We start from the raw sequence: 17,285 nt of genomic DNA, 5'->3' as shown, positions 1-17,285 counted from the left end.
TGGTGAAATTAACTTTATTTAGCAAGAAAACAGACCTAAAGGCTGGAAATGATTAAAAACCTGAACCAGACAAAAGCAGCCATTTGCTAAACCTCCCTTTAGCCGCCAGATATAGCCGCCGCAGCTCTGCTAAGCTTTAAATCTGTGTTAAAGCATTAAGTTAAAAGACAAAAATCTAAGCACAAGACAGTTTGAAGGACAGTGTCCTTTATCTATCCTTTACAAAACCAAAAACAAGTTAAAATCTAAAAAACTAGATTGAACAATCTGCCTCAAAGCAAGCTACAAACGTTAGCATGTTTGGCTAACTACCTTACTACATGTTAGCTTAGCTGCAGCTGTCAGCTAAGGTTAAGATGGAAAATATGACTAGCAATAAAAGACTGCTTTTTGAAAATGGGAGACAATTTGCTTTCAGTAATAGATTAGAAATGATTGTATTTTTCTTTTTCCTGTTTTATTTTTATTTTTCATCCTGTTTAAGTGAGAATTGAGTCAGACGTGTGGATATGTGCACTTAAATTGTAGATAGTATATTTTTACTATTATTATCCCCCGCCTCCACAAAGTGGAAAAGGGGGATAGAGGTTTGGCGTCCGTCCGTCCGTCATGAAGGGACAGCTTTTCTTGGAAACTATTACAGCTAGGATTACAAAATTTAATGTGTAGCTTCACACCATGGACACCTTGATCAAGTTCGAAAATGAGATCTGTGCGATAATATTTAACAGAGTTATGGCCCTTTATCACTATTTTGGATATAGACTCATAGACATCACGTGGCGGGGGATGTTGATGACCATGTCGTCTTGTTATTACTATTTGTAATGAAAAACTAATGAACGAGTAAAAGTGATATAATTTGTATGTAGGAAAGTTATTGTAGGTATTTGAAAAGATATTTTAACTGGAAAAGCTGAATTAGAATCTGTAAAACATATACATAGCTATTAAATGTAAAAGCGCATTGTGCTAAAAGGTGTATATTGTACTGCAAAAACTCATATTCTAGCAGAAAATGTACTTGTTTGCCACCTTTGATCCAAATAAGATGCCGTCCTTATATTAATAGAATCCGACCAATTTATGTTCCTTTCGTAATGCATTTGCTGCTGCAAATTGGCTCTATGTAAAGATAATTTTTAGGAGACAAGCTTATAAAATCAATAAGAAGACACTCGTCTGTGCTTTCAAATGATCTTATGAGTGTAGCATCCATTTTTTTAATTTGTTTAACCTTCAGTTGAATGTGAAATGATGTAACAGAGACGTGGATCCAGTTATATCAGCTGATGGAGTAACATTACACCATTTAAACAGAGCATTTGAAACCAGCCGGGGGACCCACAGGTGCCATTAAACTCAGGAAAGAGGAGATCGAGCACAAAACACTCCCCCTTGTTTGCTTTAATGCCCTCTTTTATTAGTTCATTTGACTCTCTGACGGCCTTCTACACCCAGATAATCTATCAGAGTTTGTGTCTTTATATCTCCCTCTCACGGGAAGCAGGAACAATAAATCTATTTTTGTTTCTTAAAGGTGCATCAAAGAAATTCAGCAAAAACAATCCCAACAATGTGTTCGAAGTTACATTAACGCTGCTTTCTGGAAGCTGAAATGTGCAGGAAGTGTTTAAAAGTGAGTTTTTCGGTGAAGTTGTGCATAGAATGTCTCAGATGAAATAGAACAGATGTGAGCTTTTATCATGGCAGCCTGCAGTGGTCTTTACTCTGATTTCTGTGCAGAGAACAAACGGTGTAAATCTGCTGTGACAGGAAGCTTTGAACAGGAGACAGTAGGCATCTCTTTTTGAACTTAATACACAAGTTCAGCTGCAAAAATACACAAATGCTGAAAATGACAACAAGGAGAGTCAAAGTGACCACAAAGAGACAGAAAATGACAACAAGAAGACGTAAAACTGCTACAAAAGATTCACAACAATCACATAAACCAGAAAATGACCACAACGAAATATGAAGTAGTTCCAGAAAAACTGAAAATGTCTACAGAAAGATTTGATGACCACAGCTGCTCTGAACGTTGTCGTATTGGTGGCTAAGTTGTGCACACGAGGAGCCATTTTTCACGTCGGGACCGAGTGTGAATCGACTCATTACAGCTCTGCTCTGGAAAGTGTTTGTCTTGATTACTGCACAGCTGCTCTAATTAAAGACGCTCCACTGGATCAACAGCGTTTCATTATTTACTGAAAATCAGTTCACTATGAAATTAAACGAGATGAAGGAAGACAAAGACCTGATGAAAGCACAAACTGGGAAGGTTGCTGTTGCTAAGAATTCCAAATTATGGAGATAAATGAGCCAATTGGAGCGAAAACGGACTATAGTTTTTTTTGGCGTTTAAAGTGAATATTTAAACTAAATGTCCACCCAGTTGCATCATTTATTACTGGACTACAGAGAAACTATGTCTAAATTTCTGCTTTTAATTTAATCACTTTGTTAAAATGAAAAACTCCAGAAAGTATCAAGTATCTGACACATGATCAGAGCATCGCTAGGGAAACTTCTGCACTTTTAATGATGCTTTCCACTTTTTGAGGGGCTTTAATTACATTTTCTCAAGCAATTACAGAAGCAGAACGGGATTTTCTCACAGTGCTGTTGTGGGATTTTTCCGGATGCAGGCATTAGAATATGATCCAGTGTTGATCCAAAGAGAAATGGGCTTAATGAGCATCATCCTGTTCACATCTACTGCAAAGTGAAGGCTCAGAACAAGAAGATAAACATTTTCTGACAATACAAGAATGAAATGACTCCTAACTCAGAAATATTATCACAAAAAGACTAAACGTGACCAGAAAAAGAAGCAAGACAACCACAAAAAGGTCAAAATAATCTCAATAAAGAAGCAAATCAGCCACAAAAATGTGCAGAGTACCCATCAACAGAAGCAAAACATCCACAAAAAAATAGCTAATTAACCACAAAAAAGAGGAAAATCCAGAACCAATAAGTGCCAGTTAATCAAAAAAGGTGCTAATCAGACACAAAATTCGTCACATGACCACGTAGCGGTCTGTATCGCTCGAGCATTGTCATGTGACAATGTTGTGGTCCGCTAGTGACTGCCCACCGTCCATGCGATTTTCAGATGTGAGGCGCTGCCTCTAGTGGACACGTGCCTTCAGGTGGAGTTAATCACAAAAACAAACAAAACAACATCAAAAAGATGCAAAACAACCACAAAAGGAAGCAAAACAACCACAAAAAGATGCAAAACAACCACAAAAGGAAGCAAAACAACCACAAAAAGATGTAAAACAACCACAAAAAGATGCAAAACAACCACAAAAGGAAGCAAAACAACCACAAAAAATGTAAAACAACCACAAAATGAAGCAAAACAACATCAAAAGGAAGCAAAACAACCACAAAAGGAAGCAAACAACCACAAAAAGATGCAAAACAACCACATAAGGAATCAAAACAATCACAAAAGGAAGCAAAACAACCACAAAAAATGTAAAACAACCACAAAATGAAGCAAAACAACCACAAAAGAAAGCAAAACAACCACATAAGGAAGCAAACAACCACAAAAAGATGCAAAACAACCACATAAGGAAGCAAACAACCACAAAAGGAAGCAAACAACCACAAAAGGAAGCAAAACAACCACAAAAAATGCAAAACAATCACAAAAAGAAGCAAAACGACCACAAACAGAAGCAAACAACCACAAAAGGAAGCAAAACAACCACAAAAAATGCAAAACAACCACAAAAAGAAGCAAAACAACCACAAAAGGAAGCAAAACAATCACAAAAGAAAGCAAAACAAACACATAAGGAAGCAAACAACCACAAAAAGAAGCAAAACAACCACAAAAGGAAGCAAAACAATCACAAAAGGATGCAAAACAACCACAAAAGGAAGCAAAACAACCACAAAAAGATGTAAAACAACCACAAATAGATGCAAAACAACCACAAAAGGATACAAAAACCACAAAAGGATACAAAAAACCACAAAAGGAAGCAAAACAACCACAAAAAGATGCAAAACAACCACAAAATCAAGCAAAGCAACCACAAGAAGTTAAAGCGAACCACAGAAACCATGAAGTGACCTGCTGCTGTGGACGCTGCACTTCTCAACCTTTTTAATCTACAGCCAGTGGAAAGCCAATGTTTGATGCGGACGCTAAAAGCTGAGCGCGCTCAGTGGGGGGCTCGGCCATAAATATGAGTCTCGGCGTGGAAAACCTCCAGCTCATCAAACATGGATGAGGCCGGTGCATTTTTAATGGAGACAACAGTTTACTGTAACGAAGAGCATGGAATCTGGGAAGACGCGGAGATCTAACGTCTGTCAGCAGCTGATTGACGAGCTGCTTTATTACACAAACACACGTCTGACGCTGTAAATAAACCTCACTAACTGTGACTAATTACACCTATTGTACCTGAAAACTCTCTGATGCTCCAGCAGGAGGTTTTGTAGAGACTGAAAGCACAGGAAGTGCATTTATTTATGTCCCACAGCAGTAATTAATCTCCCACTTCCATCGTTTGAAGACTGATAAATAACTGCAGGATGTTAAAGATTCATTTGAATTCAAATTTAAATCTTTTTCTGGCTGGAACTGACAGAAACAAGAAATAAAAAGTAGTATGACTTTGTGGTAGAGGCGTTGATGATGTGTTTTTGTTGTAGTGTTACTAAAAGTCCAAAAATACACTAGAATTTAGCATTTTTTGTGGTTGTGTTGCTCTTGTTCTGCTTGATTTCCATTTTAAGTGATCTTTTGTGTTTGCTTGCCATTTTTTGTGGTTGTTTTGCGTCTTTTTCATTTTGCTTTTTTATTTATCTTTTCTTTATCTTTATCATTTAGCATCTCTTCTAGGATATTCTTCCTCTGTTGGGGTCTTTTTATATCTCTGTGAATATTTACCATCTCGTTTTAGTTGTTTTTCCTATTTTTGCCCATTTCGGCTCTTTGCAGTCACTCTTGTGCCACTTGGTTTGATCATTTCCAGCCAAAACAGAGGATTGGTGAAATAAAAATTCACTATGAATCAACACTTAGCTGGGGTGTGAATAGTTTCGGGCTCAGCTGGAGGCTCTGATTGGTGCTAATCAGGGGCAGGTGTGTTGGCACTAAGTGATCAGGTGAGCTGAGAGGAGAAACCACCACAGGTTTCCATTGAGAGGCAGCAGGAAGCTTTCACTCATCTCTAAGTGATGCATGCTTGTTTGTTTCCTTCTCTTCAGCTGCAGTAAAGGAACAAACAGCAGCAGGATCTTAACGGGTCAAAGGTTTGGTTCGGTTCAGCGGTGCCGGTTGAATAAATGTGAGAGAAAATCTCCACATGTAAATTCTCACACCAAACGCCTGCAAAGTCTTTGCCTGGAGCGTCTTTGCATTCTGATCAAGAAGCATCTTGGTATGTGGGAGGAACTGGCAAACATCCTGCTTCATGAGCTGTCTGTCAGCCGCACACAAGGCTCGCTGCCGGAGAGGCGAGAAGGAAGAGGGAGGGTCTGTGTTTAAAAGCACCCAGAGCGTTTAGTGCCTCGCACAGAAACAAAGCATGGAAAACAGATTGTGTTTTTGAATGTGTTGCCTGTGGTGGAGCTTCAGGGAGAAAATCTGCAGCCTCCAGTGGATTCGGTGGTCAGAGGAAACTTCACAAACTGAGCAGATTTGATCTTCTGTCTTTCTACCTCCAGAAAAAAGGAGAATTCAGCGAATAAAAATGAACCAAACTGCAACCGTCTCCCATCAGATTGAGTGTCAGCCGGTCAAAGATGTCAAGGTAGGATGGATTTTAACGCTAATTTCTTTAATTTCTGTCTTCATTAAATCTTCTTCCCTTCCTCGGACAGTTTTCACACTTTTATCACCACGCTAACACAACTGAATGTGTTTAAAATGACTTGGGTCTGGCTACCAAACTGCTTTATTTGAACTTTTTACTTCACATTAATGCACAACTCTACATTCTCGATGTTGAGCCAACTTTCTGTCTTTGCGGCTTCATTATTCAGCTGAATGAAAGAAATTAAACTCATTCAGTGTCTATTTTCCTCCCTGAAATGTTTATTTTTTGAACTGCTTTTTAATTATCTGCCAAGATGTCCTTGTCTTCTCTATTTCATCTTGTTTCATCTATTAAATTTCCTCAACTGAGCCTCAAACCATCAATTTTCCTCTTTAAACTATTTGTTTTTAAAAGTGGTGTGGTGTCTGAGAGGGTTTTTTCTTTGGAGGCTTTTGATCAAAAAGGATTCGGATAGGTGAAAATAGTTTTCTGTTTCAGTCGGACAGATTTAATGTTGCTTCGTATTTGTTTGTTGTGATGTTTAACCTCATTTTCACCAGATTCCCATTAAATCACTGTTCTCATCACAGATCATTTGAATGCAGATACAAGGACCCACTCCAGCTTCTAGCAGATAAAGTAGATTATCCTCTTCTAAATTTAACCAACTGGTGCCTACATTTAATTTAACACCTTATCTAAACAGTAGTTTTGGTGCAAAAACTCAACCTAGTAGTTTTGGAGGTTGAAGTGAACTCAGTGTTTGTTTGGTTTTACCTTTTGGATACAATTTATGAAGTCATTTTGGCAACTAAACTTCACCAAAAAGTGTTGGTGCCTCAGTGTAGTTGAGTAGTTTTGGTGTGTAAAGCTAGCAGAGCTGTGTTTGTTCCTAAATGTAACCAAGTGGTTCTGGTATTTAAGCTCGACTACATACAGGCTGGAAACACAAACAAGCATGAAGTGGAAAAACAGCGAGTGAAAGTAAAAGTCAAAACACGGCTTAAGAGAAAAAATAAAAGTGTATTAATGGTTCAAGATGGGACTTGAACTCAGATTTATTGGCTGCAAACCAACTTCAAAGTGCAAAACTGTGGCTCCACTGCTATTAAAGAGGTGATAACAGCTTAGTGAGCTACTGGAAGGCTGAGGAAATTCATCCGTATGTATCAGGATGATGTGCAGTGATAAAAGGCCGTTTAATGGGCTCTTAATAATTCATGTTAGCATTAAGCTACAAACAACGATGAGAATTATTGCTTTGAAAGTGATCGGGCAGATAGCTTTGAAGTAGAGCATAACTACGGCAGCTCAAAGGCTATGAAGTGGCTTCAAAGACAGAAAGCAAGATAAGAAACTGGTTTGTTATCAGCGATGACAGACCGTGTGTGTGTTTGATTTTGTTGGTGTTTTTAGGAATGATCGTCATTTTTTAAAAAGCCACAGATCTGTCAGCTATAAAATCGGCACTAATATTGTTTCTGGGTGTCAGCGTGGTCGGACACCGTTGTGCTTTTGTCTGATCTAAAATGCTGCTTGTCATACTCGGAGACAGAAGTGCTTTCATTGCTCTTTTGCTTTTCAGTGTTTGATCATTTTATTGTGTCTGGACTGGCTCACAAGCACACTCGTCTGCCTTTTATCACCTTGATGCCGTGTGTCAGTTTTGCTGAATTGCTTTTGAAGTTGCGGTTTTGAACATATTTCAGAAGTTGGACACCGAAAAGCTCGCGTTTGGGACAAAAGATCAAGTACCGGAGAGAGATTTTTACACAGCAGCATCCTCTCAAATCCCAAATAAGTGTTACTAGACTTTGGGTTTTTACACCACTTATCATGTAATGTCATAAAAGAGCTGGTGGGAGATTTAAGCCTTGATTACACTCCACCACCAACATGTAGCTTTTGTTATACAACTTTCTAGTCCACTTGGAGGGTTTGGTTATGTATACACTTTTCATGGTTTTTCTTTACTTTGATGACTATTTACATTCAAAGCACAGATTTCCACTGGTCTAATGTCCATTCCTTGTGTTTGATGGCACAAATAAATCTCTTCTGCTTGTTGCTTTGTCTTAGTAGTTTCTGAGCAGCTGTTTGACCATAAAGGCCTGATTGGTTCAGGCTCCTCTGAACAGTTGATGTAGAGATGTGTCTGCTACTAGAACTGTGTGGCATGTATTTGGACTCTAATCTGAGGTGCTGTTAACTTGTGATTTCTGAAGCTGGTGACTCAGATGAACTTCTTAGCAGCAGAGGAAACTCTTGGTCTGATGTTCTGCTAGCCTAGCCGCGCTAGACAACCCACGGCAACAAATTTAATTCTCTGCCAGGGTGGGTCTAGTTACCCTCCATAAGGCTCGAGGCTGGATTCTCCTAAAACTGGCCGGACCAATCACCATGAAGTGTAGAGTCAGAAGGCGGGCGTAACGAAGTGACGACAGAGGCGTGACGATTCTGACAGAAACAACCGGCGCACAATAAACAGTTATCTTTCGACTCGGCTTTGGACACAGCCCTTAAAGATTTGAAGCTAAAATTCAACTTGAAAGATAAACAAAGGACGGCACTGAAGTGTTTCATTGAGAAGAAAGACGTATTTGGACTTATGCCGACGGGATATGGCAAATCCTTAATATACCAGTTGGCTCCGCTGGTTGGGAAGCTAATGGGACTTAGCCACAATCCGCCGGCACTCCAGGAACTACGTCAGCCTATTCGTTGCGCTGATTGGTTGTATACCTACCCAATTGCTGCAGAGTGATTTGAAAGACAACCTTTTAGCCCGCCTCCCTCCCTGTCGAGCGTCCCTAGACCCTTGTGCCTTCAGAACATGGGTCTAGCACGGCTAGGCTAATGTTCTGCAGCTTCATGAAGCCCAATTTGTGTCACTGAGACTTTAAAATAGAACTACATGTTGGTTTTTAGTAAAGTCAGAAGAAAAGAAATGCACAGTTTAAGAGAAAAATGGCATTTAGCTGTTGGTTTTGCATTTAAAATGGTAGAAGTGATGTGACTGTAACTCTTGGTGAATTATGAAAGTGTCAAAACATCATTAGCTGCTGTTTTTAAAATTTTATTTTGACAGATATTTCTTGCAGTGTTTGCTCAGTGGTATTGATAAATTTTGAAGCTCCAGCCTTCTACATGGACTCCTGTGATGCACATTTCCCGCCGTTTTTACCGTTGCAACACATAAAACCATCTTCTATGAAAGTGGGAATGTGTTCATCCCAAGCAAAGCTGAGAATTTACGACAAAAGCGATTAAATTATGTTGATTCTTCAGCAGCAGAGCCTTTTATCTGATTAAAGTAAAGCCACTTTTTGTCCAGCTGATCCTCTGCATGTCAGTGATGAATGATCAAAGCGGTTTTTGTGACCTTTTGGTGTTTTGTTGCAGTTAAAGGCTCCGACGTTGCGGTGCTTCATTATTTCTTGCGGTTTATGCAAAGTGGCTCTTTGCTGCCAGCAGATCCCTCAGACAGGAAGAGGAACAGTCAGCCAAACTATAATCCCACTCAATCCTGTGCTGCAGCAGCAGGACTCAAGTAATCTGGCAGCCGATAAGAGCGACAACTTATGCAGAGAAATGTGTCACTTCTTCGGAAAAATGTTGTTTCCGCGGGAAAAAAATGTCTCCCTTCCATTCGTTTCAGCAGCCTGATCCACTGTGACGCCTTAAAAAACACCCACAGGACTCGACACAACAGCAGCAACATGAGCCGAACGCAGATGCCTCGTGGCGTCTCATTTGCATTATTTAGCCTGAGTGCTTTTAATAGTGTCGTAAATCAGAGCTAATTCACCGCTCGTAAATCCGTCGCTCCCTCTGGAGGTACAGTAAGTGGAATTTTACGCGAGGCAAAGACGCTAATGCTAACAGAGAGACAAACACGGTAACGCTGAGATGTGCTGCAAACATGAATGCACACAATTTCATGTTCAGATTGTATTTTTGCTGTAAAAAACCACCTTCTGGCAGAAACAACAGGTGTGTCATCGTCCACTCCAATTAGGTAAACGGGTAACAAGTAACCATGCTAACGTTGGCGACCTCTAGTGGTCATGTTGATAAGTGCTTTTAAATCTCAGAGGAAACCCTGGAAATGGATAAAATGGAGCTTTGTAACATGTAGAAAAGATGGTTTCATAATCTAAACTCAACCACCAAACTATCTTACTTGAGACCTAAACATCACTAATGAATAATCAAAGGTCTTTCTGTGACCTCGTTGTTTTGATATTCTCACCTCTGACTATTGGAACAGAACTAGCATTTTTCTATTCTTTACAGAAGAAGTTACAGTAAAAACAGGCTATTTTCTGATTTTTCAATTCTGCGTGTGTTGCAGATTTAATCACATTTAATGCTGGATCGACTGAAATTAATTCTGCTATTCAATGCTAAAGCTATAATAAGAGATTGCTATTTGTCATTGTTTAATGGTGTATCTATAGTAACATGTAGGATGTCTTTGCTAACAAATGGGAAGTTTTCAGTATAAAAAAAATTAATTTGTAAGTAAATGGATAAAATGACGGCAAATGTGGTGGCAGCTCATTGCTTAGACTTGATCCTATAATTTAAAAAATAATTATATTATAACAGTGTCTACGGTAAAATAAAGAAAAAGAAAAAAAAACATTTTCTGCACTTTTTCTTGTCTACATTTTCTATTGCAAAAATAATTATGCATTTTAATAAAAAAATAACTTATTTCCTGTTATTTAATTGCAGATCAAAAAATAATAAAAGAATTACCAATGCTATTATTTAATGGTGTATCTATAGTGACAAATGGAACATAAAATAACAATAAATCCATAAAATAACAGAAAATATGTCTGAATGTTGTTCAGATTTTGTCTGGAACAAACTGATTTTGTTCATTTATGCTTCACCTATTGTAAATAATAAAATATGTTAATATCAAACAATATAATAATTATGTAAAATAATACATTTTGCAGCACTATACCTATAGCACTGTACCAAAAGTGATAAGTCGTGTTAAAAAAATTCAAATCTGTGATTAAAAATTTATTTTAAACTTGTATACATTCATAGTTTTTCATGCAATAATAAGAATTCTGCTAAAATAAAAGGGATTTTTAATAACTTTATAAAAAATATAATTGGAAAATGTACAATTAAATGAAAATCAACCCGTTTCATTTAATATGGAGGACTTTTGTTGAAGAATATCATGCTGCTGTTCGTTTCCAGACATTTCTGAGTGTTCATATAAATGTGGAGGTTCTGCAGCACAGATCACTGCATATTAATTACAGTCCAATACAGCAGCTAAAGTCAAACAGGTCATTATCTCTGCTTCTCTGTGTGCAGCTGCTGCCACGATGAGGCCGGTTGTTGCTTAGTAACTTGCTATCGCAGCACATCTTCATCATATATATGTTCATCAGTCAAATCCTGTTTTGCAGCAGGTCAGAGGAGTGGGAGAGCGTTGGCAGTGAGTCAGCGGTAAAATGACAAGTTTCCTGTAATGCCCAGAGCTCTAGCTGATCTGGTGGAGATTCTGTTGACTTTTCTACCTCGTACATCATTCATAACGTCAAAAACTCAAACTCTGAATCGTGTGCAGGAGGATTTTTGTTTGTACATAAAATTCTGTCTGGTTCACCTCTTTCCTCTGTCCACTTTCACTGCAAGAAACACGGAAATCAAATCAACAAATAGTGCTAGAATTTGCTAAATCTTAAATTAAAGTCCCTGTCAGGCTACATTATGAGGAAATAAACCTAATCTGCAGTTTTAATTATGTTTCCAATCCATTTAAAGGGATTTTCTACACTGCTAAGCCACATTCATTTGGTGCTAATAAACTCCACGTCTCAACTGGGCTCAAAGGCCTGAAAGCATTAGCCTGATTAATGTGTGCAAGAAATAGAAAAAAAATGTATGTTCAGATAATTTAGTCTTATGTTTTCTGTATGTTTTTTTTCATAAGATACTGTGTTGATTATGACTGGTAAGACAGATGCTGAAGATGATTCAGTGACAGAACAAAGCATCTTATCTCCCATTTTCACAATTGTTTGAACACAAATTTGCACTTTAACATGCATCAAGGCCTCTGCTGTGCATATGTTAGGATATAATTTGAATTAGCAAAAGTTAAATTAGCTTGAAGCGGTGGAACCACAATAAATCTGCAGGTTTTTTCCCCCTTCTTCAAGGAGCTGAGACGAGCAGCTGTAAATGAATGAGTTTTATCAGCAGAGGGCAGCGTTGCATAAGGCTGCTGTCGATGCTTGAGGTGAATTTACTGACATCTTAGTGATGCAATGTGAAACGCTGCTGACCTCGACTCATTTCAGAGGCACAAGCATGTGAATAAAAATGAAAAAATCTGAACATAAAGAAGCATGAAAATAGACCGAACTTCAGCCATAAAAGTAAAAGGTTTGGATGTAGAGCCTGCTGCACAGTAACCGCCATGATTCAGTCTCGAAATGGACTCGAGCTGCTCTCGTCCTTGCTGCTGCTTTCTGCTTTGATGTCTTATTTTTGGGTCAGTGAGTCACTCGGCGCCGAGTTCCACCTCAGGAATCATCTCAGGTTAGCTGGCGCTCAATTATAATTGGCCAGACCAAGGTCATCTGCTGCAGCCGGAGGCGACGCTTAGCTCACTTCCTGCTCTCAGACAACATTTATCAGCACCCAGACAAGCCAAGGATACAGCTGTGGTGTGGACATGTTCAGATAGAGGGAGTTAAAATGTGAAATACAAGATACATGAAGGCTTGTTTTGCTTTGATGCATTGATCCGTAAGACAGCAAGGATCCCAAAAATTAGTTAAAAATAGTGGAGTACCTGTATTATAACACTGAGTGTAAAGATGGTGAAAATAATGGCAAATATCTGTGAAATAGTTGTAATTTGAACTGATCTGAATGCAGGAAAACACTGTAAATGAATTCATTTTAATTAGCATATTTAATAAATATTAAATTTCAAAAATATGTTGTTATATATAAAATTAATTAAATATTCAAATGACATTTCAAAAAAGCTACTTACCATTTTCATAATCCTTATAATGCTGAAAAAATTGCTAATGTCTGTAAAAATATTTTTGGTGGATTTAAACACATTAAAAGTGTGATTTTTATGGTCAAACTAGAAATGACTAACTTAATACATATTTCTGATGTGAACATTACAATTTTAGTGTGTTATTTTGCAGTATAAATTAACTTTTCTGTAATTTAAAAAAAAATTCTGTAATTTCACAAAACATGGAAAATCTGAAAAATTGCTAAAAAATATTTGGCGTTTTTCAACATAAAATAATATAATAGTTGTTGTGTTATTAGCATTATTATTATTGCATTAATATTAATGCATTTTTTCCTGTTATTTACTGGTTTGTTAAATTATAAATAATTGAATCAATTGGGAAAATCTGCAAAAAAAAGTGTCTATAAAAGTGTCTATTAAAAAAAGATAATAGACTGACACGTGGAGGTGTCACAGTTGTATTACACAATAATTTAACATTATAACTCTTAGGCTTTGCTTTTAGCCTTCACCACAGTGTTTTTTTTTCTTTCTGTCACTGTGGAGGTAAATAAGGAGGAAACAACCAGTGAATGTTAAGTGAACTGCTGCAGTGTAGAGCTGAGTGGACAGACTGAGCAGCTCTGTAATGCTTCCAACTAATATGAGCTTTTCTCTTAATCAGTATTGAACTCTGTGATCCGTGGCGTCTCTCCAGGTGGTAATATGAGGTTATGGGGAGATGAAGCAGAAAAGTGAGTGTGCTGACAACTCTGTCATGAAGTCTACTTTTTAGATTTTTATTAAAGACATGATTTATATATTTAGCTTAAATTAGGCCTGATGAGCTGAACTCACCTGGACCCAGCTGTCTGCTAAGATTAGTGGGAGATTTGGAGAAATATGCTCATTTGAATTGTTGCCAAAAGTGAGATGAGAAGATTACTGGAGCCTGTAGGAAGTGTTGGAAGATTTCCATTCTTACTGTTGTTCAAAACTGAATCCTTGTCAACATAATTTGGCTTTTTTGACCAGAATTTACAACAAGACTCCCCATGATTTACATCATGATGATGCCACCACCGTGCTCCACGTCATGCCGCCACCGTGCTTCGCGTCATGCTGCCGCCGCCACCGTGCTTCACGTCATGCTGCCGCCGCCACCGTGCTTTAAATAATGATGCTGCCACTCTGGACAAAAACCTTAATGTTTTTGGTCTCTTCAGACTAAAGAACCTTTTTCCAGTTGTCTTCAGCGTCTCCCACATGCCTTCTGGTGAAGTCGAGTCCAGAATTAATAGGTTTTGTCGATAATGTCTTTCTTTGTCTCCTGTTAAGCTTTGAGCAGTGAAAAACAGAACATTTATATGAACAGTCTCTCCATCACAGTCACGGAAACTCCTTCAGAGGAGTCATAGGTGTCTTGGTCACTCAAATTTTGAGGACGACTTGCTCTTGGCAGCTCATGTGCCATAATATTCCTTCTTTTCTTACTGAGAACTTTCTGGGTAAAATCAATAACAACAACAATCCCAAATGGAAAAAAAACTAGAGGGAAAAACTAAGCAACTATTCAGCAAGAGACTCTGTAGAACAGGTGCTTGAATTGAGCAAATGTTAGATTTTGCTATTAGTCACTTTACACAGAGATGTACTATTTTTAGATGCGATGACATGAGCAGACAGCAGGTGACACATTAACGCTGCATCAGACTCCAACCGACAGCAGAACAGCAGTAGACTCTGAGTCTATTCCAGAAAAGTCGACACAAAACAATTACGCAACCGTTTTCCTGAACAGCTTGAGCTCCAGTGGTCTGAATAAGAAAACACTCTGGCGTTTTAGTCACCGAGGCAGTCGCTGAGGAGATGCAGTGAGTGATGCTTGAGGTGGTCTGTAGGTTTGTTTTTTTTTCTGTTTGTGTAAAAGACAAAGTCAAACTCGGAGTCCTTGACCTTCATGATGAGTGTTCGGACGTGCAGATTCACTGCTGCTGCCTTCTTTCTCCTACTCTGCTTGTTTTTGTTCTCTGGGTTCATGTCAGTGCAGCTTATGAGATCTAGAATATAAACCCACAGAATATTTACTTTCAGGTGACATCCAGCCCAAAGACTATCTGTAAATGCAAAAAATGCATGGTCTGATATTGCATAGGTTTAAAATAAATGTTTTAATCTGCCTCACGTCTCCACTAGTAGCTGTTAAAGCTAAGCTAACTAGCAGCTGAATTTCTGTTATACAGGCAGGATCTTTAAATCAATGTACAGTCATTTCAACATATTCTGTGAAGTCATGCACAGTTTCACCTTCATAGTATGAATATTTTCAGAGTTACTACCTTGAAATACATAAAAATCAGTCCAAATTTCAGCCTTTTTTAAAATTATTTTTCCTTAATTTCTGAGCCTTATAACCTGATATGTTCAGAAGAAAAATACATGAAACTTTCAGCGCTGAAAAAAACTTGAGTTGTGTTAGAAACTGCAAACAAATCAGTTTTACATCCACTCCAGTTTACTGTTTAGCCAGTTGTGCTTAAATTTTACGTTTTACAATTGTTATACATTCCTATATAATATGGACAACTAAAAGTGTAAAATGTGGACCCACCTTTTTGTACTTTCAGGCCTTGTGACTCTGAAAATATGCACAATTCGAAGCTCTTCATTCAAAAATTGTATAACAATCTGATTCTGAGGTCAGATGGGAACTTTTTTTCAGATCTGGCTGATTTCCTATGAAGTGACCCACTTTAAAGTCCTGCCTTGCAAAGTTTTGATGAGTTTTTTCCTCAGATTTTGCGGCGATCGAAGTGAACGTGAAGACAAATTAATGACAAAGGGGTCACGTTGGCTCCCAAAGTAAATGAATGAATGGCTCTTCATCGAGGCGCTAATGAGCTTTAATTCAGTCACAGTCGGTGTCTGTGAGAGACGAGTTCACGGCGCCTCCTCCAGCGCTGCAGCACCTCTTATTTTAATTTCTATAATCTGTCTGAGCAGGTTGGCTTGACTTTGAACTCCTGCTGTGCTGCGGAGTCTGAATCCTTCCCTCCGGACCGAACCTCCCTCCAGGCTTCACTTCACTGTCTGTCAACCCTCCTGCAGCTCAGTGATTCAAAGATGTCGGAAATTTGCAGCTTTTAATCTTCTTACTGGCAAATTTCAGGTCTTTTGAACAGCAGGATTATACTGTGTCAAAGGCAGGTTTGGGGTTTTGAAAGGAAAATTCACCTTGAATTTGTGGATCTGATGGATAAATGATGGAACAGGTTGGCTATTCCCAGTCAGGACAGCTGATTTTTCAGTCAGGACACATCAGTTACGGATATTTACTGCCACAGCAGACTAAAGAAACCAGAATGCATTTTAATTCCTGTTGCATCTTAACTGTGTACAAAGAAACAGCAGCAGAACACCTGTCTGGGGGAGATGGTGAAGGAATTAAGAGGATTTTTTTTAGACAAACGCACATTACAGCTTCTGTGTCTCAAATCAACACCACACTTTTAGAAGAATATCTGCTCTATTACTTCTGATTTACCTGAAAAACGTATGGTGTAAAAGTTATATATTTATGAAGTTATTTGGGAACTTTTAGCTGCAAGTATTAAATACATTTCGAGGTAAAACTTTGACAAAAATCCTAATCTGAGGCTGTTTGAACATGAATATGTGAGGAAGTGTTAAAGATAAAAACATGAGATTTTCCCTGCTTGTTCTCATCATGTCACTGATTCAGAGTCTGTAAAGGTTCCAAACACGACAAATAATCCCAGATTTAAAAGAACATTTTCTTCAAATTCCTGTTTATGGGGGAGAACTTGTCAGACATGGTGGTGGTAGCATTATGATGTGAAGCAGAGCATGGAATTTTTCTGGTCTTTTTCACTGTTTTTCATGTTTCATTTCAACCATAATCAGAGATTATTTCATCTACTTGTCCAGTATGATTGATTCTGAGGATTTCAGGTTTTTGTCTTTGATAGTTTTGCAGATATCATCAATCAAATGGCCTCAAATTTAAATTTTTCTCCACAACCTGGTTAGTTTGAATGTGTGCTGCTGCTGTGATTCCATATGAAGCTACTAAAGGTCAAAAAAATAAACTTAACTTACAGTTTCTAACATGTTACCCACCTATATAAACATGCAGGTGTGTTTATATCAGTGAAAATGAGCCCACAGTGAGGAAACTGGCTGCAATTTGGCGATTTAAGCAACAAAAGAGTGATTATACGACTGTATTTAATAGCAGACAAAGGCTCAGGTGGATTTGTTTTTTGCTTTTATCTCCTCGTAAAAACCCACTTTGGTCTGATTTACCCTTTTGACACAGAAACCGGGTGAATTCGGCTCAGAAATTCCCCCCCGACGCAGAATTAGATTATCAGGCGCCAAGTGAAACTGGGTTGACTGATTTCAACTTGTGAATGACACCATTTTTTAGCTAATAAAATCAGAAC

General features: G+C 38.2%; 1 protein-coding gene across 2 annotated transcripts in view; it reads left to right on the top strand.

Moving 5' to 3' along the window:
• The first annotated feature begins 5,493 nt into the window (after window positions 1–5,493).
• Window positions 5,494–17,285, top strand: part of LOC110956425 (inactive dipeptidyl peptidase 10-like) — a 64,659-nt gene continuing 52,867 nt past the window's right edge. The window contains exon 1 of one of the 2 annotated variants that reach the window (XM_022201899.2): window positions 5,494–5,789. In XM_022201899.2, coding sequence (XP_022057591.2) covers window positions 5,730–5,789 — 60 coding nt within the window. In that variant the 5' untranslated portion in view covers window positions 5,494–5,729. The remainder of the gene's footprint in view (window positions 5,790–17,285) is intronic. The other variant, XM_022201900.2, reaches the window with a different exon arrangement.

Source organism: Acanthochromis polyacanthus, chromosome 22 (assembly GCF_021347895.1).
Source record: "Acanthochromis polyacanthus isolate Apoly-LR-REF ecotype Palm Island chromosome 22, KAUST_Apoly_ChrSc, whole genome shotgun sequence".
NCBI lineage: Eukaryota > Metazoa > Chordata > Actinopteri > Pomacentridae > Acanthochromis > Acanthochromis polyacanthus.
This window is presented reverse-complemented; position numbering and strand designations above follow the sequence as displayed.